This window comes from Halyomorpha halys, unplaced genomic scaffold (genome assembly GCF_000696795.3).
Source record: "Halyomorpha halys isolate HHAL.00 unplaced genomic scaffold, Hhal_1.1 Scaffold1035.1, whole genome shotgun sequence".
NCBI classification, from domain to species: domain Eukaryota; kingdom Metazoa; phylum Arthropoda; class Insecta; order Hemiptera; family Pentatomidae; genus Halyomorpha; species Halyomorpha halys.
This window is the reverse complement of record NW_027107491.1, coordinates 799885-825072: the sequence shown is the minus strand read 5'-3', so window position 1 is coordinate 825072 and position 25188 is coordinate 799885. Positions and strand designations below refer to the sequence as shown.

At 29.8% G+C, this 25188-nt stretch overlaps 1 protein-coding gene across 4 annotated transcripts; it reads right to left on the bottom strand.

Annotated features, from left to right (window-relative positions):
• Positions 1-2068: 2068 nt before the first annotated feature.
• 14-3-3zeta (tyrosine 3-monooxygenase/tryptophan 5-monooxygenase activation protein zeta) lies at positions 2069-20533 on the bottom strand. Of its 4 annotated transcripts, none has more exons than XM_014432227.3 (5): positions 20266-20533; positions 17788-18095; positions 8325-8448; positions 6078-6241; positions 2069-4483 (listed from the first exon to the last, which is right to left on the bottom strand). In XM_014432227.3, the coding sequence occupies exons 2-5, from the start codon at positions 18085-18087 to the stop codon at positions 4328-4330; spliced, it is 744 nt and encodes a 247-aa protein (XP_014287713.1). In that variant the 5' UTR covers positions 18088-18095; positions 20266-20533; the 3' UTR covers positions 2069-4327. The 4 variants fall into 4 exon arrangements, with proteins under 4 accessions (XP_014287713.1, XP_014287708.1, XP_014287712.1 ...); XM_014432222.3 differs by lacking the exon at positions 6078-6241 and adding an exon at positions 6531-6694 and having other exon boundaries at positions 20266-20508; XM_014432226.3 differs by lacking the exons at positions 6078-6241; positions 20266-20533 and adding exons at positions 6531-6694; positions 20027-20143.
• Positions 20534-25188: the final 4655 nt, after the last annotated feature.

The window sequence follows — 25188 nt, the reverse complement described above, 5'->3', positions numbered from 1 at the left end:
TATAACATCCTTTCAATGACGCAATACCCTTATTCAAGGCCTGTTAAAAGCTACTACTTCTTATTCGAACCCAATGGTAACAGGTTACACGAAGCTGTTCCATTTCTCAAGTGCTAAAAAATAACTTCAAATTTACCTCATGGCGTTAGATGGAATCCTTAACAACAGTTGACTATCATAACATCTTTCATGATTGTTCTCCACAAGAATTGTTAATTTTGACAAAACCTCCCATTTTTATAACTTTCAAGGAATTTAATGTCCCACAACTAATTTAACATTCTAGGTATATTTCTCAACAGAAACGGATTCCTTGGGCAAAAAAGAATTTTGTTCTCAAAGTGTAGAATAACTGGGACAAGAGGTCTCAAGACAATTTACTAGAATTGTAGTCTTATCAATTTATCCTGGATACTCATTTTCTGTTTTGAGTAATTAGACAGGACTTTACCAGTATTATTCACAAATCCTTGCTAATCAATTAAGTGCATGGACTAAACCTTATTTTTGTTAGACATTTAACCTAGTCTGTTGTTTATTGAAATTTAAAATATTATTAATTAAATAATTGTATCTTTCATTTTAGAAAGGGAATAAATGATAATAACATTTTGAGTTGTACAAAAAAAGTATATTACAATTAGAATGCTTGGAAATTCCCAATTAAATATGTTATCATGCAAAAATAATTCTTCACATTATACCCATAACTTTTTAGAAGCATAAATCACTATTTTTGAAATACCTTTCTAAAATAAAGGACCCAATTACAATATACATCTTGATGTTTAATCATTAGAATAATGTTTTTACACAGCAGAATATTCTGTTATTGTTAAGATAGTTGGTTTACTATTTTGTTTTTAAATTAATGCTGGTGGTAGTAAATCCTTATCAAATAGTATTTTTAAAATGTCGAAGTGAAATTTAGAATCTGTGCCCAGGTTAATATCTAATATTCAACTGACTATTACCTCCTGAGTCCTCACACATCCAAGTTTTACCTTTTTGTAAGGAAAAACTAACCATCAAGAAGTATTTGTGTACAGGACTATGTAAGGTGTGCAAATGTGAATTCATTAGCTATCAAATAAGGCCAGGGCCTCAGCCTATCTGAGAACCCCACTTGAATACTTAATTGCAGAACCTCAAGCATGATATAGGATTTATTTATTACCCCTCATTTAAAGAGGGGGTTGTGGCATTCCCTTGTTCTTAGATTAAATTTACATAACTAAAATAAGAACTTATTCATAAAACCACCAGCTGGAAAATTAATTATACCACTATAAGAATTACTAAATATTAACTACCTATCAAGAAATATAAACATTCATTTTCAAAGATACTGACAGGTAAAAACAAAAATAACCCTTTACAAGAGGTTGAAATTAAATCAGAATTTCATGATTTACTCATGAAATCATTTACTTTGCAGATGTTTTAATTAAAGTATAAGATAACAATCGACCAGGCTCTCACTTTGGAAAATGCTCAGATATTTCGTTTTAGCTACAATAAATTAATATCACAAAATCCTTAAGCACCAAAAAATATGATTGCTTTGTGCACTAAACTTACAAACACAAATTATTTAGCTGGCTGAATCCCATGAAAGGTCAATCTTAAGGGTGAGAGAGAGGAAGTAAATACAAAATGGATTCAATAATCAGTTAATTAGTCATAAATTTCAAATATATTAGAACAATTTTAAAATTTAAGCAGGTAAATTTTCCAGCAGGATTGATGTTTCAAGAACAAGGCAAAACCCATCAGGAAAACAAAATTTTTGAAAAAAAAAAAAAAAAATGATACACAGGAATATATTTTCTTTCACCTTCAACTTTCATGAACAGGGCTTTATTTTTTTATTTTTCCTTGAATCAATAGAAAAACTTGGTGAGAAGAATGAAGGATACCTTAATTACATCTAAAATTTATGTTAGATCTAAGTTTTGTTGACTCATTATCAGAAAATTGACATTTCATGCGATTCAACCAGTTAGAGCAGATGGAAATAATTAATATTCAGCTGAACAGTGGTAAAAATAAAGTATGTAGCACCAAGTATATAAGTTAGGCGTCTATTTTATTGCGAAAATTTATTAACCATCGACATAAAATGAAACGTTTAGGTAAACCAATCAGTGAAGGTATACCTTCAGTTATCTTGTAACAGATAAATACAAAGCACTTAAGTTTTTCTTTTTTTTAAAAAAAATAAAAATATTTCGTATAAGCTACATCATCCAGCTACTAACTCAAGATGTCACCAAAATAAAAGTGAACTTCAACAATTATTAAGGTTTCTTGAAAAACTATGACCTTGTTATCTTGCAGAGTTTAAGGCTGTTGTTTGTTTTTTTTTTCCTTGTATCTTACATATATATGATGTAATCACCAAAGAAAAACAAGACATTTATTCCCATTTTAACAACAGACCAGTATGCAGAATTTCCTAAAATATACTTCCTTCCTTACAATTTTTTTTCCCCCTAATGAACAAACTAATTTTGAGCAAAATCGTGACATGCACACTAGAATTTGCTACATCATTTATATTTCCATTCATTTTTAAAAGTCAAGTGGCACTACAGGCACTCTAAATATAATAAACTCGAGGAAGGAACAGAAGTTAACTTTAGAAAATCCTGTATGAACAAGGGTTTAGTCATTGGGAGTTAACAATTATAATTCCAAAGTTTTAGAGAATAGAAAGAGATATTTATATATATATGTATGTATATAAAGAATCACGTTAAATACATCAAAGTATTTTTTTTTCTTTTTTGTTTATGACTCCAGTCATAAATGACAATATGTATGACAAGTATACAGCTAAAAACAGACAATTTTGAATCAAAGAGAGTGGGGGGAAATGGGATTGGTGCATTGGCTTTTAAGGGCACAACGACAAATATACATATATCCTGTAATTATTTGCTCCCAGGCATACCATGACCCAAACGCTTTCAAGATTTTTAAATCCAATTTTATTAATAAAAAAATTGTTGCTACATCAAGACTTTGAAGGTTTGAACAACGGCAATTGTTATTGACAGCAACATACATGCTGTAAATTAAACAAAAAAAAAAAAGAAAAAAAAAATACATTTCCAAAGGAAATTTTCTTTGAATAGATCACATTTATAACATTACAGCAATGGTGAAAGCTGAAAAATAAAAATGGATCCAAGTAATTCTATTAAGTGAATTGACAAATTAAATATTTTACAATTAATACATCTTTTTTTATCATATCATAAAAATGATATTAACTAGTAATTATTTTATTATGTTTATTGGATCATCAAAATGACAAGTTATTTTTGTTTGTTTTTTTTTTTTTGTTTTATGAAAAACTGTAATTGCTCTCACCCTCTAATTGTATACTGCATAAGATAAATATAAATAAAATCTCAGTCTGAATTAGTTTTCCTTGAGAACAAGAAAACAAAAACTGAGATAAATGGACACAGTACACATCCACTGAAATATCAGACAAGAAACACCCTGATAAAAAAATTCGCGCTCTCTATTTCCTTAACACAATCACTTCAACATTTTTCATAATTAATAAAAACATTTCTTGTACATTATCATGAAGCAAAAGGAAATAAGAGTGATTATCATGTGTATTCGCGAATATGTGAATATTTCCAAGTTCCATTAATAAAACATCAACAGTCTGAAGCCGAACAATAGGAGACAGAACATATATATTCATAGAAAAAGCATCAACGTACAAAAACTATGCCCATGAATCGGTTTTTTGTTAGCTAATTACACATTTTGGCACCACAAAAAGAAAAAAATAAGAAGGGAACATAATAAAAATTAACTTACAATATAATCTATAATCCTAAGCTTTTCTTTTAATTATATATGTATGTATACATATAAAAAATACAAACAAAAATTAAACAATTTTTAAATATATATATATGTGTGGGTATGTATTACCATACTATATAAAAACAAGTATAAAGAAATCAAGATAAGTGTGTAAAGCATTATTAACAGGAAAATTTTGATAATATATATATAATATATACATGAATGAAAACAAATGGTGCTTGGCATAGGTTTGTATACGCTGCTTTTTTTTTCTCTTTTTTTTTTTTGTTTTTAAATACTTTTTGTATGTATATCATATGTATGTGTATGTGTATACATATACACAAGTGTATATATATAAACACACACTCAGATATTGGTGAGATGTGGTGAATACAAGATTTTTTTTTACAATGAGGGTAATAGTATATAAAGTGGGGTGGCTGGAGGTGGATGGGCTTGGAGGAAAGGGGAAAAAGGGAAAGTTGGTTTAGTTGTCGCCACCTTCCTGGGGCTCATCACCATCACCCTGGGTGTCTGAGGTCCACAAGGTAAGGTTATCTCGCAGAAGCTGCATGATAAGTGTTGAATCCTTATAGGAATCCTCATTGAGGGTATCAAGTTCAGCAATCGCATCATCGAAAGCCTAGTTAAACAAAACCAAATATTAAAAAATCAATCATTATAATTTACCACCTTTTAAAATCTAATTTTTATAAATATTGTTAAGTAAAAAAAAGGTTTATGTAGGCCCTATAAATGATTTTAAAAGCCTTCTACTAGTTCAGAATCTGAATTTGTTAAAATAATGTTTACAGATTTCTTACAGTAAGGTATTATATAATACTTATTACTTTACTCCAACAAACAAGAAAAAGTTAAACAAATAACGTTGAATATTCTTTAAAAAATAATATACTAATTATTTCCTAGTATAAGAAAAATACACATTCAAAACAATAAATGTCATATTTAGAACTGACAACTGTATAGCATTAATAGGAAAAATGAAGATCATTATGTTTTGAAAATTGACTAAATAAGTAAAAAAAAACACTTATTGAAACTTACAATACTGAGTTTAAGAAAACATGTTTATTGGAATAATTTATATAAAATAGATAAACCCAAGTAAAATTCTACAAATTCATCAGTGCAGAATTATTCTTAAAACTAAAAGAAAAGTCAGGTTAAGTGCATAAGTAGGGATTTTTATCGCATTAGTTTTCCTGAGTCTATAGTAATTTTAAGGAAATTCATCCTATTTACTTTAAATTAGGATAGATTAGAAGCTCTACCAACAGAGAAAATTTGAAAAATGTTTCCCTCTAGTGCACTTACCACCAACTTAACTTACCTGATATAACAAATAAATCAATTTTCAAAAGTTTTACGATAAATACATCAGGTTTGGTCCAATAGTCCTTATTTTTTTAAATTCCTGCTTAAAATTTATTTTTAAAAAGAAAATTTAAATAATGCGTGCAGGTTTTCGTAATTAATTAAACATAGTCAGAAGACTTATATTAAAAATTGTTGTATTTTTAGATAAACATTTAGTATGACAGAATGTACATTATTATATTATATAAATAAAAAAGTGAAGAGTTAGATCATAAATGCCTAACTAAGACAACTTGTTTATTTTGTCATTTACCTGCTATCGTCACTATACTAACTTTGGTTAATGAACTATTGTACTTCTAGATCTAGTTTTTAACTAAACAAAATGATAATGCAATAAAAAGAGATCATCTAAGGGTTAGCAACAGCGCAGCATCCATCATAAATATAACAACTGGTAGAAGAAACAAAACAACATGAGCAGATTAGTGGTTGTGGTTTGCTTTTTACACACATAAAAGTTTTCAATCAAATTATATGTGATACACATTTTTAGATGGTAAGATATATGAGAAATTATATATATAATTTTATTTTTATATATAATTAGACATTTTCGTAAATAATAATTTTTATATCTCTTAATATAGTATTTTTAATTCAGGAAAAAGCTAAAAAATAAAATTGTACTAATGTCAAACAAGCTAGCCTATTCTAGTCTTGATAAACCATCACAAAAATGTGAGTTAAAGGTTTATTATTCTTTTTTTAGAACATTTATTTTAGGAAAAATCACATATAATTTGAGATTAAAAGTTAGTTACAAAACAAAACAATCAGAAACCTGGTAAAATTTAGAGGAGGGAATAAGAAGGTATCCTGCTCATGTTGTTTACCTGTTTCGCTAGGTGGCAAGCACGCCCTTGAGAGTTGATGATTTCATAGTAGAAGACAGAAAAATTTAATGCCAAGCCCAACCTAATAGGATGAGTCGGTTGCATTTTAGATTTGGCTATATCAAATGCTTCTTGATAAGCTTTTTGAGAGTCTTCTACAACAGCTGAAAATATGGCAGTCAAATAAGAAGTTAAAAAATAACTGAAAGAGCAGGTCATTGAAAAAAAAAATTTAAGAAATACTTGTTTAAACATAAAATAAAACTAATTAACAAAAAAAAAAAAATTAATTTCTACCAGAAAACTTTACTTAAATGACTCAAAATGAATGTTTTTTTTTTTTTGCTCTCTTCTTACTTTATTTTTTAGACGTAATGAGAGTAATCAAGCTGGATGCTCCGCTGTTGCGTCCTCATTTGTAAATTTAAAAAATATATATATGTTAAAAAAGACCTGTTTCGCAAGCTGACAAGCTTTGTCAGGTGAGTTGAGGATCTCGTAATAGAAAACGGAGAAATTCAAAGCGAGACCCAGCCTAATGGGATGTGTTGGCTGCATCTTCGACTTACTTATTTCAAAGGCATCTTGATAAGCCTTTTGTGAGTCGTCCACAACAGCTAAACAAGATCGAGAAGTCAGAGGAAAATAAAAATTCACAAGGAATAAAGTATAAAAATAAGTAGTAATAATGTATATTTGATAGCTAAACCAATTCCATTTCAAGATTAAACTCAGACTGAGGAGAAATTAATACAAAATTGGTTATGAAGAAGTTAATAACAAACTAATCAATATAAATTTATTATAACAGAAAATATTAAATAATAAAATATATGGTATGTTTCTCAATTCCAAGTATCTTATAACATAAAATTTCAAAAGTTAAGAAGGCATTAGTTTTTATTTATTTATTTTTTTTGCTAAGCTCCGGTATTTAAAATAAAAATTTTATTATTACTGTTGGTTGACTTTAGTTTAACAGTTCATTAATGAAAATAATAAACCAAAATTAGGGATTTAACGATCCCTAACAAAATAAATAAAATACAAAACATAAAATCAGTAACTGCTTTAATAGTAATAAACTTGACTTTATAATGTAATAAGCAATTTATCTTTAATTTATGGATATCTTTATATATTTTTAAGTTAAATACATAAACCGATTTTAAGGTATTTTATTCACAAATGTTAAGAAAAATATTACAGCAAAGTAATCAAATGAATTGCGGAATATTTTAAGGCCTGTTCTCTGTTTATAGGTATAAAAGTTATCTTCATTATCATCCTCTATTTGATGTAATGTTGGATGTAGAAAGAAACGTTCTCTGGGATGTTTTGAGGGTATTCCAGAGCAGTCTTAACTTTTTAGTGAGCGCAGCGTATTAAAAAGATATTTCATATATCAACATTCAATGAGCCAGTACTTGGGCAAAAAAAGGGAAAGACTTCCTGGTGTTTTAAAAATCTTTTATAACTGGATTAAAAATACTTCATAAAGCAACAATTATGCAAAGTAAAAACGATATCAAATTTGAAAATTGTCATCTTTTTGGTGAGTTCATCTAGCCTTAGCTAGAGAGTATAGAAGGAAGGTGTCGCCTTCACTAAGCAAGAAGAAACAAATAAAAAGATGTATAAAAAATATGTAAATGAAATTTAATTTACTTATAAAATGCCTTACATATTTTAACATTTGGTTAAAATTTATAATTTATACATTAAAATTGGAAATGGTATAAAAAACCACCTTCTCTACCCTAGGGTAGCCCCACCCTTATCTCATCTTTAAAACAGACACTTGTTGCAATTAACTGGTCTATGTACAACATATAACAATCTCACAAGAGGACATAACACCAAAAATAATAGAAAGTAATCTAGTTTGCCCTTCATTCCTTATTTTTTGATTGTTTAAATTGCACCCCAAGTAGTCTAGAATATTTGATAATACGACTACTTGTTGTCCCCATATTAGTAATTTTACGAAGTTTGGACTTTATATCGCACATCCAGAATAAAAGGGTTAAAACATAAACAATCTTTAAATATTAAAGCTATTTTAAATTTCAATTCTTAACAGGAAAATGAATACAATTAAAAAATTCAATGACTAAACAAGTGTAAAATTCCTTCGCTTTTCTAAAAACTGTATTATCGGGACCTCGAGTTTCATTCTGGATGTCTAATATGAATAAATGCAGAAAACAGGATATGATCCTTTAACTAAACAACACATTAACTCACTGTTCCTTGTATCTCCTGTTGCTACTTCAGCAAGGTACCTGTAGTAATCTCCTTTCATTTTTAAGTAAAATACTTTACTTTCTGCATTGCTGGCTTTGGGGATCAGGAACCTGTCCAACAGGCCCTACAAAACATTCAAGAAATAAATTAATTGCTACAAATAGATATAGCATAAATATATAAGTATGGGGCAAGGCAATTTAATAAATTAATATGAGTCTTGGGTCCATCATTTTTTTTGTTAACTCTTTTGAAAATTATCTTTAAAAATATTTTAAAATAGGTTTAGTATGATTTATTCATTTAAATTGTAAAAATAAATAATTTTAATCGATATTTTCTTACCAACACAACTAATAGTATTTGAATCCTTATAAATTAATATTTGGCTGATACTAGGTGAACTTAATAATAGAAACAGAACAGTCAGGATTTTAAAAATATTTCAAGTTAATATTTTAAAGAAATCTATATGTGGAGTCGTATACTGAACAAAATTTGAACAAATTAAGGGCATGAAATATTTAAATTACATAAAATTGTGGTTTTGGATATATCCCAGTAATTTTTCATTACAGCAATTTTCCAATAGAAGTTTTAAAATTCTAATTTGTATTATTACCAAGTAATATCATTACTATTTGTAGTTGGTTGAATAAATATATAAGTATGGGGCAATTTAATAAATTAATATGGTTATGAGTCTTGGGTCCATCATTTTTTTTATTAAACTCTTTTGAAAATTATCTTTAAAAATACTTTAAAATAGGTTTGGTATGATTTATTTAAATTTAACGTCCCAAATATTTGTTAAATATGAAAGTTAATGAAAAAAAAAAAGTGACATCCATACAAAGTAAACCCTTTCAACAAAAACTTGTTAGTGGTTTAATTAAAAGTTAGGAACTTTATGATAAACTAACTGTTACAACAATAAACTGACTTTGTAGTAATGCCAACATACACTAAATTTTGGCTATATTAAAAAAAAACAAAAAACCCACATCTAATCTTTCAAAGAAGCAATAATTACACATAAAAGATCCAATTTAGAACCACATGTTACAATCAGAGTTGAGAAATTTTATTACAACTAAACCTTTTCTAGATACAATGTAGATACATTTACTAAAGAATCATTAACATGTAACCAATTTATTTTAACTGGAGTGGGAGGCTTGAGCTTTCATTTCATGGTGCCACCACAAAATAAAAGTCTACCCGACCAGGCCAGAATATAACTTGTGTTAAAATAATACTAGCTGAGCTTCCAAAGAACTACTTGAAGACTTTTTTGTTTTTTAAACCATTATCTTTTCAACTTGAAGGAACCTCTAACGCATGTGCATTAAGAGAAATATGAAAAAGTATATACATATATATTTAAATACTTGAACATAGTAATTTACTATTTAATACAATTATATCTCTGGACAGAATGCTGCTGATCAAAGGTTATGCCTATTGCTTGCTTATGTGGGATCTCTTCATTTAACTATCATTAGAAAACTTAACATAAAACATAATGAATGACCATTAAGGGGAGATGGGAGGCAAAAAAATATAATTTTTTTTTTTTTACATTAAAACAGAATTTTTGACATCCGAATGATAAGAAGGATCACATTTAATTTAATAAAAAAAATTGCAAGTCTGGTCCTTTATATATGAAAAACATTTCTGCATGTGTAATTTGTTTTAGAATTTTTTTTTTTCCCTTCAAAATCGTTAGGTGGAACAATATTCATATAGTTGCAGTAAAACTTTTTTTTCTTTTATTAAAAATATTTACTTACACAAAAACAATACTAATATTTTTTAAAAATGAGGTAAGGATCACAATGGATTTAGAGAAAATTCTCCTAGTGATAGCTACATGTAGTTTTGTAGAAATGTTAATTTCATTTTATCATCTTCCATTTATCTGAGGTAATATACCTAATAATACCTAAGGGATGCCTAAAATATATTTTGAAATAAATTATTTGTATATTGTATTTCAAGAAAAGAAAAAAGTATTTTAATTTAAAATATTTTTGTAACACAGAGTATTTTAAAGATAAAACTATTTCTAAGGAAGATTTTTTTATCCAAAATATTAATTTAAAAAACATTTTGAGTCACAAGTTTTGCCCAACTCTGGGATTCAGACGTAAACACCTCCGGACATGACAAAGAATTCGGCATTAAAATTGTTCACGGTCATCCTGAATGAATAATGAAATATCCTTATCTCAAGGAAATCATTCATTAACTTTTGTTAATCCTTACATTATGAATTTGCATACAACAGATTTCATATAAGAATCTTCGTAAATGTTGATTTAAACAATATTGATTCGGCAAATCCGTCTAGAATTATAAATAGAAATGAACCGCCTCTTTATATAAAGGATGAATATTTATTCTTCAATTTATTTAAGTACGTTATTTCTATATATAAAGCTGGTAAACCGTTTTAAAGAATGGACTTTTCCAAGTAAATGACTAACAATTTGGCATTTACACGAGAACCCAGATCCGAGAGAGGAAGATCAATGAGTCAATACTGGCCCCACCCCTGCCGCCATGCGCAGGTCCCGACCAACTCGATACTCTCCTACTACAGCCACAATACGTACATCCCATCGGTTTTTTTTTTTATAAATATTTAATTTTTATATTTATTTAATCTTATATCTTTTGCATAATTGGCAGGTCTCATTTGAATAATATAAAATAAATTGAATTAAGAAAAATTTGATTTACAGATAACATTGGATATCCGTCAGAAAATAGGTTAAAATGTAGGCGGAGACTTCGTCGGTGAGTCTGGAATGTAAAAAATAACACCTAAACATTAATTAAACTAATATATAATACACGAGAAGTTGAATCAAATGATTAAAAAATCAGAGAAATGATTTAATTTAATCTTAGGTTTTTAATATTTGTCTATGCTAAATATGTTATTTTGTTTTACCAAACTTGAGGATTGCTAGATAACATTTCTTTTTACCGCAGGATGAGTGGGGATTCTTGAAAATCTCAATTCAATTATTCCAGAATTCTGCTTATCCGTTAGTTGATTTTATTTTTAATTGATAGAAAGATAAAGGAGCATTTAGCACAGAACTGTTATTGTCTTCAAAATCAAGCCAATCAATTATATCTTGATAATGAAAATAGTTCATTTCAATCAAGTTGTGAACAACAGAATAACGAACTAGACAATACCTTGTTCGGTATAGTACATTTCGTTAAAAAAATTAATGCTTCACTATTTATTGAATGCTAAATTGATAGTTTCATTTCAACGGACAAGCTCAAAAATAGAAAATAATTGTCAAAGGATAAGATAATTCAGGTAGTAGTCAAAGGAGTCTAATAAAATAAATAAGTAAAATAGTAGAAAACTATTTATCTACGGAACGCGTTTCAACTCGCATAACAGGTCTTCCTCAGGGGGGCTTATATCTACGAGATAGGCGTTGTTGGTAATTCCAGTTACTATTATAAAAATATTCCTCCATACCATAAATTTGAAGTAAAAGTTTTTATGATTCAAGACTAAGTAACAAACTATTGTTGATGCCAATCACTCCAAAACAAAATGTATTATAAGACAAGGTATCTCTAATCTCGAAAAAATACTACATTTTTTATATCGTACCACTAATGAAAAAATTTTTGAACCTCCTACAAAATAATCGATTAATAGAAACCTGCATATAGGTTACAGTATATTATACGTAAACACGATAACGAGTTTTGACAAGTAGTATATATTTATAATGCAATTTTCCATTACAATAAATTAAACCGGCCAACCCGAAAAATGGACTAGAAGAGAAATTCCAGGTTAAGTTCCTCTCCCAGTAACCTTGGCTGGTTGATCGATCACTATCTCTTTCACATATTCCTGTTTCTGTCAGCTCGGGTTCGTTATCTTCCCATTGCAGCCATCAAGGGAGGGCTTGTCTACCTGAACCAAACCCCCGACCCGAATTTTTACCATTCTGCTTCACACAATTTCAAAACCAAGCACGAATACACACGGCTTGAAGTGTTATGTTTAAATGGGGATAAAAAAAAAATTGAAAAATAAGTTAATTAAATGTCATTATTTTTCCAAGTCCATGATAATATGTAATAAAATGTCCTCGTAAGCAGGAACAATATTACATTTTATAAATCTTAAAAAAAAAGAATTTAACGAATTGACTCTATTAAAGTCATCACCCCAAATAATGTAATAAAACCATATTTCAACCCAAATACCCAATAGCAAATCAACTGAAACTTTAATAAAATATATTGGAAGAAGATAGTCCGGATGGAAAATTTGTTTCCATAAGGTTCAAAAATTTTAATTTAACAATGAATATATTACAATCATAAAGATAATGAATTTCGCATAAAATTCTTAATTATATATGTTGCATAGACGATCTAATTCTGTATTTTGCAAGTTTCCCAAAAAATATAATATATGTATTGTTGTATTATTTATTTAAAAGAAATCAATAAAAAATGAAGCAGGAATCACAATAATCTATGAAAAAAACTTAGCCTTGCTGTAACACTACATGATTGTATGACGAAATAGTAGAGTTTTGATTGCGAATGCTAAATATTTATAGGATTTAATTATTATAAAAATGTAAATCAAAGTAAAAAAAAAGTTTATGTATATTGGCATCACAAGATATCAGAAATACACGGCCTATGTAATCATAAGAGCAAGCCTTACTCTTCTCTACCAGCTGTCCCGACGGTGTATTAATTCACGGCTATTTTTACCACCCCCACCAAATACACACAATATCACGAGTCCAGTAGCCTCCCGGAGCAGCATTCTTTACTCATCGTTAATTGAGGAAACTCTTCATTTCCCACGGTACGCGCTGCGGCTGAGGGAGGGGTTTGCAGGCCTGCCGTATTAGATGCAGGTCACAGCACAAAGCTTTATTGTCCAACGGGCTTTTCCATCAGGCCTCTCCACCGATCCAACAATACTCCTTTCGTCCAACAATTATTGAAAACTGTTTCATCATTTGATAAAATTAAAACGGGAACATCGTGCCAAGACTCCCACGCCCCAAGAGGATCAATATGTGCTGTAAATCTACCTTGATCACTACGCTTTTTAAGATTGTTAAATAAAGAACACGAAGGATGATATAACTGTACTATGCCGGTAATGAACGAGACCAATTATTAACACACCACGACAGTCTATGACCAGACACACTAACTATAGAAGACAACTGTAATTTTAAAAATTGTATTTAATAAATTAATATTTTAACATAAGGAATGTGAATAGGCATAGGTTATGTTTTTGGCGATCCAGCACGTTAAAATAATTTCAAATGACGTTACTTCGATAATTAATTCAAACAAGCACGCGTGACACACACTCACACCGCTTGCCTCATAAAGGTTATTGCTTTTCCGGACTTGGGAGAGAATGCCCAGTATTAGGATGAATATATTAAGGTAATGAGTGCATACAAGATTACATGATAGATGTGTCTCTATCAAATTCGTCATGGACTTCTGGTATAGCCACTACCAGTTTACTACAAGACAATATCCAAAATCCAAATGTGTTTATCAGATAAAATTTATCATGGTGTTTCAATATATAATAGATAAAGAATACACATTGTCAGTGGATGTTAAACTAATTAAAAACGTCACAAGTTTTCACTTATTTTTAACTTACTAATACCTAAACGAAATGAAATATCTGATTCAAAACTGACAAACAAATTTAAGTGTTATGCGATAAGAAGCATTTTCTAAGGAAAACGATTATGCAAAAATTAAGTTTCACAGAATTTAATAGCATGAAATTTTCATTGGATCCAGGGTGTACTAAAATAAAATTAATACGATCTTTGGTGATATAGCAAGTTACTTATACTTAGAGGTACAAAATACCATTGGTATTTCATTCGATAATATTAATGACATATCTTGATAAGGGAAAATCAGTACATTAAAACCATTATCAGTAGCCATGATCCAATGTAATCTTAATGATTACATAACACATTTACATAATGATTATCCATATAAAGAGGTTGGGCGTGACCAATACAGTCACGAATTTTATAATGGCCATTTTGGTAACAATGACACAAGGGTGAGAAAAATCGACCGAAACCGATTTCCGTGCTACAAGTTCTTAATTTAAAAAAAAAATGAGAATCCGTTGAGCGAACGGAATTAAAACTTTTCGAAAGGATTTTGAGGAACTATAGAATGAATGACTTAGTTTTCTTTTCCGTCAGGTATAAGGATCAAGAGGATTAAGTAAGAAATAGCCTACAGTTCAATTCAATAAAATGGAAAGAAATTTTACAGAAACAAAAATTAAAACACTTGATTATCAGGTGCATAACTAATAAAACCACTAACAAGTTCAAAAAGTAGAAAAATAAATACAAGAATGCACACTTGAGTAGAATTGCATATGACACAGAAACGGAGCTATAAATAAAGAGTTCATGTATGTAAAATTGAATCGAAAAATCCCTTTGACCTGGTTTTAGCCACAGCCAATAATGCAGGAGACACATAAGAAACTAGGCAAATAAATGAGGACAATCGAAGATCGGAGGGCCAAGAGAATGCGATTCGCCGGCAAGAAGTAACGGTGCCGCCTGGACAGGTCCATGTTGGGGCAAGGCGTCAGCGTGAGTCACAGCCATCCGGTCTTACTTCACTCCTAGCATTCCCAAGCGTTTACCGTCCACCGCTTCCGTTGTTCATACCTCATTCATCATAGCTACCACCGATGGGTAACTAACTAATAGTGCATCATTTGAGATGAATAGTAAGATCGATAAAAGATAGCTTGCCAGATGTTCGGGCGAGGTATGGACAGAATGTTCTAGAACCGAGGTGAAAGCTGTCAACGTCTACTAAGGAATGCGTTTAATTTTATAAAACTAATTAGGAACCTGTACAAACGGTTCCAAATCCGCTTAAACATTACTACATTCCTCTATTAAATTGGAAAATAGAAAACCTTAGGGCTAAAAAAATGTCGAGTTTACTCTACACTGGTCGAGAGAGCATTCAACAAATGTATCATCACCTAAATAAAAAAACGTCACATTTAAAAATACATGAATATCAGGTAGAAGAAACTCAATGAATCTGAAATATTTGTTTCTAACAGTCTTTATCAGAGATATGAATTAGTAGATTTATTACACTTAAAAAAAATTGGACGTGATCAATTCTCTTATTTATAAAAAAAAAAAAAAAGGAAAAAAGAACGACCCTACGTCAAGGCAGCATTTTTCCCAAAAAGGCCGATGGACTAAGCGGCCTTCGGTCGGATGCCAGGCACCAACAGCCCATTCCGTAGGCCATTCACACTCGTCGCCATGTATATTTTAGGACATCTATGAACCTTTTTAATGAGCTCAGACCAAAGCCATATCTGGGACAAGAGAAGTGTGGCAGAGCAACATATATTTATCTTATTGATTCTGTACAATATGCCAAATTCAATCGAAAAAATACAGGTAGGAAGTAGCACGAACAAAACATGTGCTCGTCGTATACGTTATCAAGTAGTACGGAGCTCGTGAACGCGCAGCCGTAACTGATAAATCTTTAATCAATGACGGTTGGCGAATGGACCAAATGAGGGCGACTTAAAATTCTGTGAATCCACGGTTCTCCCGGCAAGCTATATATATTATGTAACACACTGTTTCCATTCACAATGTCAAATTATAATGAAAGTGGTTCGTAAATGATATAGCGGAATGAAATACCTGATAAGAGAAAACGTTACAGATATACCAGCTGCCAGCTATATTACCCAGAATACACCCTATTGTCCAGGTAACTCCCCTTCCTGCTTCTCCCTTTGTCAACACGTTTCCTGTTAGATACATTTTACACCCCCTTATCACAGATATTTCACTTAAGAATGAAATATAGTATATAACTTATGAAGTTAGCAGCAACCATTTCTTGAAATAAATTAATCCTTACAATAATTTCTTGGCTAATTCAATTAACAATGGGACTGGTTTTGTACAATAAAAATAAATCAATAAAAAAATATTAATAAACAATACATGAATTATTATATTTTGTACTAAAAAATTGTTATAAAGATAAAATTTTTAATAGATATGTTGGAAAAAGTTTTTGAGATTGTTTTTACAAAAAGTAAGAAAAGCAAATAACGGACAGATTAGTTCAATTTCAAGAAAACGCTCAAGTTTATAAAATACAATTCTAAGAAGGTCAATATTCTTCAATAATATCTAAATTTATTTGAAGGTGATTACCCAACGTTTTAAATAATTTGACGATTTAATAATAATCCGCATTGCATTAAAAAAAAAAAATTAGTTCTCCGCTAAAACAATATTAAAGTAACTATTTAGTATTCAGAACTCGCAACTAACAAATCGATCTTTTAAAGATTACAAATTCGAAGTTACAGTTAAATAATAACAAGGACTGTGAAAGGAATGTGCAATTTTAAGGTTACTAGAAAAACAATCTCAGTATCACTTGTACAACGCACTGATAAAACGATCACCACGTGAATCTAATCATACGCAGATTTATCAGAAAAAATATTAATTTGTAAACTGATTAGACAGTATTAGGTATTCAACAGAAAAATCAATTACATATAACAAATCGAATAATGAAAATGAAAATTTTTCTTTCAAGCTCAACATTTGGAACGATTCCAATCGATTCATGTGACGTTATACACCCACCGTAAAACTACTACTTCAAAAATAGGGAAAGAAAATATGTAAAAGATATATACCTTAATACTGGAACGGATTTTTAAAAAATTTAATTAAAAAATGAGAAAATGATAGAGCATTATATTGCTGTCTAATGAGACCATCGCATGGGCGTGGTCCACAAGTCAAAAGAGAAAATAAGTACACTCCAATGAGGTTATTCTTAGAAAGAATCTAAACTGTTGTCCTCATATTAAAAAAATAAAGAAGGAAAAGTTAAAGAATTTGTCCTTAATAAATGAGATATCTATCTATATAAGGCTTTTTAAAACTATATTTACTAGATCTGCTATTTCAATTAGAAAAACATTAATTACCAACACCCATATATTAATACATAAAAAGAAACAAATAAAGCAAATTATCAGAAGTTATAAAGAAGCCCATATTCATTGCTAAAACTGAAGAGTGAATATAAGTAAAAAAATATATATTCACATTGGCAAGTAAAAATAAGAAAGAATGAAAATAGATGCAAATACTACTATGTATAAATGTAGTTCAGACATATAATAATAATTATAATTGAAATGTGATAGATAAAAAATCAATTTTGAGAGATTTTATCAGTTACTTATATATTTTTTTACTTCCAATATAACCATCATGATTCTGGCAACAAAAACCTTTAATTAGGTTCAATCAGAAAGAACTCTACAATAATAAAAATTATAACTTACCAACACATCGTAGCAGATGTCCCTCAGTTCTTTTTCGACCTTTTCTCTATACTCCCTAGCCATCTGTTGTTTTCTTTCTGAGCCTTCGGTTTTCTGTTCAATGGATGAAATTACCCTCCAAGAGGACCGCCGGGCTCCTACAACATTTTTGTAGGCGACTGAGAGGAGATTCCGTTCTTCGTTCGAAAGTTCCACTCCTGTCTCAGTTACGGATTTCATGGTTGATGCCATGTCATCATATCGTTCAGCTTGTTCAGCCAGCTTCGCCCTCTGAACTAGCTCCTCTTTGTCCACCGACATGACGAACCCTACAAAGAAAATCAATTCCAGCTGAATAAAAGTTGCAATTAAACTTATTCTTAAATAATATGGATTTACACTTGGTTCATTTGGAAGCAGCTACATGAAATTTTCAAGAATTTCTACCTGGATTAAAGCAGAAAAAGAAAATGTAACTCCATATAATTGAGGTAATTACAATTGATAATTATACAATAATCACTATTACCTGATGAAATTTCTTTTCAGTAAAATAAGGACCAATTTAAATAAGGAAGAAAACATAAAAAGATGGAACATTGGAATGAGTCATAGTACAACTAAGACCTTTCTCATTTGGTGTGAAAGTTATAACATCAAGTACTTTAAGAGAATTGGTAAATTATCTTATCCAAAATAAAATTATATATACTGCTTTTAGGGGCATACAATTCTTTTTAAACAACAGATGATGTTAAAAATTCTGTTCTAATCTTAATAGGTCATTGACACAATGGCCTTGAAAAGCATTTTACTATATAACATGGATACTATAGAATGAGTAAAAGAAAGTTCATTAAAAATAGGCTCTCAGGGACTGCGGCAGACACAGATTGTCTAAAATTGGGCAAGACGTTGCTAAGAGAGGGAGAGATGAGCTCACTACAGCATTCCAACAAACTTACCTTTTTTTAGTTAAAGGTGGACTAGGCGAACGAAATGGGAAGACCACAAGACTTCCGAAAATTACACCTTTCCGGATAACAATTAAAACGCACTAACACTATTGCCGCTGGCTATTGCTACCAGTTAATATACAATATACAGATTGTAATAAAATAAAAAAATCAAAATTCTGATTTATTCTAGAAAGACACTGGGAGAATTGACATGGTCTAAGACGTAGTACGGAGAGGGTGGCAAAGACTGCGCAGGCGCGAGGCCGCCTCCGGATCGATGATGGTACACCTCGTTGTCCCCCACTAGCTTATCCTTAACCCCCCTCCCACCCTTGGCAACGCGGCGACTTTGGCACGTAGCAACGTCGTAAGCGTTGCACAATTGGACCCTGGCAGCTCTAAAGACCACAGCCAATGTCCAGAAAGTAAAATGAAGTTTCATACACAATTATAACAATAAAGATAGAACAGGCTATCATTGATCTAAAAAAATTGAACTGGGGAAAATGCTTTCTTAAAATTGAAACCTCCAGAAATCAATACGGGAGTTCGATGATCGGCCTCTCTCTCTCTGACTGGTTACCACCCACCTTTCATCAACCTGTTAAACTTATCAATGGTATAAGACCGCTAAACACATGAATAGTTTCGAATAAAGATATATACAGAAATTATTTACCCTTTCAAATCTTTTTGAACTAAAAAAATTGGTGAACTATGTATAGAAATATATAACCAAACACTGCTTGAGAATGACAAATCTATTAAACAAAATAAATAAATGTATAATCATACACAGGTGATAGTACTAAAATTTAGTAAATGAAAAATCTATACAAACAACATCCTATCAATCAATATAAAATTAGTTATTGAAAATTTATATAATTATCATAAAATATTACTGCACCAATTAACAAGAATTTTACATAGCCCACAAAAAATCAAAATATTAATGTTACTCTAAGAAACCTTGAGTTAAAATTTTATCAATTAAACATTTGTAGATCACAACCCAACTAAACTTTGAAGGATTAAAAACAGATAAAAGACGTACATATGCAATCCTATGTAACCTAAAAGTAAATTTAACAGGTAACATGCATCCATAAATTACAACACAATACAATTAAGAAAAACTATCATATTGGTTAAAATAAAATTGAATGTTGTAACTGACAAATTTTAGATACACAATTCCTCGAGAATAATGAATCTTCAATTAACTAATGAAGGGTATGAGAGGTAACTGGCCATAAGTTCAAATAACGGATGAATAAAATACTTTAAATATAACTTACTGAAAAATAAGTTTTTAACTTAGAAGTAAATCTCTCAAAATGATTTAACAAGCTTAGAGCTTATCCAGAAACAACCTTAGAGCTAAAAAAAAATCAAATGCCGGTAGGGCAAATTACTAAACCAATATGGCGTTATACCGCATTGGACACTCCTCGAAATGCGTCATAGGTTGACCAGTTATTACATAGAATTATTGCAATATAGAACTAGAAAAACAATAAAAGCATATTGTACTTACGAAAAAATTAACAGGTTAGCCAATAAGTTTTGAACACTAATATCTAAGCCTTCCACAATCCACACAAAAGTTACCGGAGCCTACCAGGTCACTATAACTCGGCTCTAAAGCAAAGGCTGTGAGGATCAACGGAAAAGCAGCTGAAACCTTAATCGTTTATCTAACGATATACTCTCACACAAAATCACCAAATTAGATTTGTTGTTCCTTTTAAAAGACAAGAAAAAATTTAAATTACAAAATTGGAACATTTAAATTATGCATTTCGAGAAATTCTACTTTTGGATAATGTTCATTACATGGGAACGTATAAATTACAACAAATGTTTTCAATTCTAACAAACAAAAGAATATCTGATTCATGAACTACATTTTATTGAAATTATTACTTATGTAATGGTTTTAAAAATAATAACAAAAATACATTTTGAAATAAAAAATATGATCACTTCATCTAATAAAATAACTTTCTTTTTTTTCTTAAGATAACAAAATTCTTTCAATATTTTCAAATTACTAAAGATTATTTTCTTTTTTCGTTATCTTCCTTTTTTCTCAGTCTCTATTTAAATCAGGGAGGTTTTTAGGGTGTTACATATACTTTGAAATTAACGTTCAAAAATATAAGTTAAATAGAATTTGGTTGACTATTTAATCACTTAACTGTTTATTAAATATAGGGAAAGGTAAATGTCCTCTCTATATTTAAAACCTTAATCTTTATTTAGTATTTATTTATGGTTCTAACTATTAACATGTAAATTTATGATTATATTTAGGATCATTCATGTTTTATCAAATTTCCTATTATTTAAAAGTAATTATTTAAAAGTACTTTTTACTGTGAAACATTTCTATCGTTTGATAAGTTATTTCACATTTGCAAATGCAAGGATTTGTATAGTTCTTGAATGAGCTAAATTCAATATTGTTATATGATCAATTTTTTTTAAATAACCTGTTTGGTTATTATTTAGCATGTTTTCATAGAGTCAAATTTACTTAAGATTTGACTAGTAAAATGGGATGATGACCATGTAGGGCCGTAATACGCTATTACCAAGAATAGCTCATCAGCTATTGTTAATAAGCTGAATAACTTGTTCTTCAATTTCATAATGGTATTTTAAATACAGTACAAGTATTTTTAAGAATTATTTTAATTCATGATGAAAGAATAAAGTTTCTTCAAACTTATGGACCTACATTTTTTTAATTTGAACTGCATACTTCTTATAAATATAGTAATGGAGATATTGATTAGGATAGATATAATCAAGGGGATGTGTATTCAAGAAATGATAATTGCATTTCATACCCAATAAAAACATTTCTTTGAATTATTATGAAGTCATTATTCATTGTAGTTTTCGTATACAGCACACTGATATACTAATTTAAGTGCTGTAGGCTTCCAAACTGGATCTTTAGATACTATAGCAATTTGAAGTAAAGTATAATTCAAGGGTATTATTTTTTAATACATTAATATAACATTATCATTAAGTTAAAGAGATTAGTTCAGCTGTTAATATTGATCCATATTATTACTTTCAGAATTTGTCAAAGCGATCTAAAATAAGAATTATGATGTACCTGGGGGATCTATTGTTTCTCATATTTTGAGTCCAAGCTGATATAAATGCCTCAGGCATCTCTCCTTATTATTTAGAATTTTGTTCATGGTCATAGGAAAAGAACTCACAATTCTGAAGTGGCTTTGTTACTTATCGTAATAGTACCATATTCCAGATGGAAAAGTTTTGTATTTTAAAAATAAAGATTGTATATTTCATTGTATGACTACTTGTGATTCATTGTAACCGATGTATCATACATTGATAATTTCTAAAAATATATAAATAAATAAAAGTTCATTAACCCATCATCAAATGATATTAATGTTTATATGTAATAAATATTAATTTAGTTGAAAGATCTATAATGACTGGTTCAAATAAATGAAACAGGTTTTTTGATCTTCATACATGACCTTATACCTGGTCCCACTAAGCTATTGAAAACTCGTGCCTCATGATTGATGTTATAATTGAAACTTAAAAAGTTTGACAATGTGCTGAACACTGCCAGGATAGTGAGGATTTAAAAAAAAAAATAGAATCATAAATAAAACTGACTTGAAGTTGTCAGCATTAATTCTCCTCTTTTTAAGGAAAAAATCTTTTTGAAAGTTCATAGATATTGCAATTGCTTTTGTCTAGCATTGGTTCCATTATTGCTGTAGTTCAACCAGGAGGAAAGAAGTAGAAAATAAAACTATGAAACAAACAATTATTGAAACTTACTTCCTTTATTATTTTTTTATTTATTTCTTATATTAACTTCAATATTTTGGGAGGGGGAGGGGCAGTCACCTCCCTATCTTCAGCTTTACTATAACTGTTCTTATCTTATTACTAGAGTATTCCTATTAGATAATTTAATAAAATGGCATTTTACATATTTCCACTTGTTTAAATCTTTGGAAGGAGTATCTTTTTCCTGTATTAGGTTCTACACTGAAAAAAACTTCAATTAATTGCTAGATTGACTCATTGGACTACATCTTTAGCAAGGCTTTTCCTGCTGGCAAAGTAAGGAGAAAAGGGTCTTATGAAAATTGAAGAGGCATGCCAAAGGAATGAAATGATGCGCTAACAGTATTAAATATTCATTAAAAAGAGAGAGGGTCTATTGCACAAGATAATATGCTAAATTGTCTTATCACCATTATCGTTGACCACAGCTGACTAACATCCTTACTGGCTTTAGCGACTGAAATAGGTTACTCATTATCTATTGCAGTGGTTCCCTAACTGTTTTGTCCTACTGCTCCCTTTCCAGGAAAAATATTACTTAGTACCCCCTCGAAATCAATTTTTTAATACCAATTAATAGGAAATATATATATGGCATTAATGTTTCTTCCTTTTTTGTAAAATATACCAAAGAAAGGTGTAAATTAGAAACATTGAACTTGGAAATTATTAAACTCAGAATAGATTGTAATACAAAAAAAGTTAAAACATTTGACATTATCTTAATGAGAAGGATGAACCTGGTGTGCTGCTAGCAATTTAGTAATCCTCGGCTCTATTTTCGTCAGCAGTAATACTGTTGACTGTGACAACTTGTAGTTATTCATCACCCTCCAAATACACCTGTGGCCATCACCGCCCCCTTGAATCGGTGTAGCGCCCACTTTGAGAATCACTGTTCTATTGGCTTAGTAGAGGAAATTTTTTCCCAAGACAAAGGGCTGTCTTACAGCAATCGAAGATCAGATGTTGCTTGATTAGACAACATGTCTTGAAGCAACAGAGTTTATCTGACTATTATAGGCTTTGTAACAGTTTTCAGTCCGTAACTGTAGGATATAGAATGCTCACTGATACAGAATACTTGAAGAGGTATGAAGATGTTACAGAAGTCTATGAGATGATTGTTCTGAAATGAGAATTATTATATAACTATTTATTATCCTTAAGACCTCATCTCTAATCTAAGTGTATTACAGACCATGATAAACAACCGACCTGATATTGTGCTGACTGGTTGTATAAAAAGCTAAGATAATAAACAATACGTTGACTGTAGACTCATAGTTTGCATTCTTAATATTGATCCCATTTGCAAGTTATTTCGTATTTATAATAGGAGATAACTTTTGATTGGTGGACTAGGTAAGATCATGAACTATGAGCTATCTCGTAGTTGATAGTCAATGATAATGTGCCAATTGGCAATAATTACAGCTTCCGCAATAATTCAGTTTATGCAAAAAAACTCCACAAACTCGAAACTTTGTGTTTTTTTTTTTTTTTTCGGCCAAGACTCCCATTGGAGTCCTATACTGCCAAAACTTTGTGTTTAGTATTTGAATTAAAAATCTGTACCAGCTGGATAAAATACAAATAGAAGCTGTTATATTCCCAGGAATGGGCTAACATGAGTTCCCTTTAACCAGCTATTAACCTTTAACATGAGCCACTTACCATAACTTAATACCATCATTTTTTTTTTTTTTATTTCCTAATCATTAAAGAAGTAATTATGATGTTGCCAAAAATCTAGAATTCTCATTAAATGTCAAATACTCAGCTCCATAACAGCTATTAAAAGGCCGAATGTATAATTGAATTTATTTCTATGAATGCAAATAGAAAGATCTTATGTTGTCTAAATGTTGATAGTTATAAGGATTGGTATAATCTTTATTATATTTATTTTCAGGAAATTAATTTCCTAAAAATAAACAAAATAACACTTAAGAAATAAACCATTTGTAATTTTAGTTGTAACAATACTTCTAATTATTTTATATTGTAATATAATCATTTATAAGGATATTAACAAATTTACCTTTTACAACTTTTACTTCGTCGTACACATCAAATTGCTTTAATAATGGATGCACTTTTACCATTGTTGAAAAGGAATTTGGTTATGACTGTACTCTACTTCAAGCTTTAATATTTATGGTAAAAGTAATGAATGTTTCTCTAAATTCAATAATTTATTTGAAGATTATTCTACAGCTGTTCAAATAATGTTTGTATTACTAAAGCGATATTATTAAATTCATAAAAATAATTAATTTATCTCTTCAACCTATAGTCTTTGGTTCAGTACTTGTCAAAGAAGGGCTCTTTACTATGCAATTCTTAGTTTTGGAATTGCTCACTATTACTTGGAACAAACCTTGTTATACAATACTATATTTATATTTTCTCCCCTCTACAAAAGAGGTGTATATTTCAAATAGGTTGCATTAACATTGAATGCATGTACAAAGTGTGTAGAAAATTATTTTCAAAAGAAAAAACAGACCTTAAAACAAAACAAGTAGAGGTAAAAAAAAAAATTTATATATAGTGATATAGTTATCGAAATAACTGGATACAGAAAATAAAATAAAATATA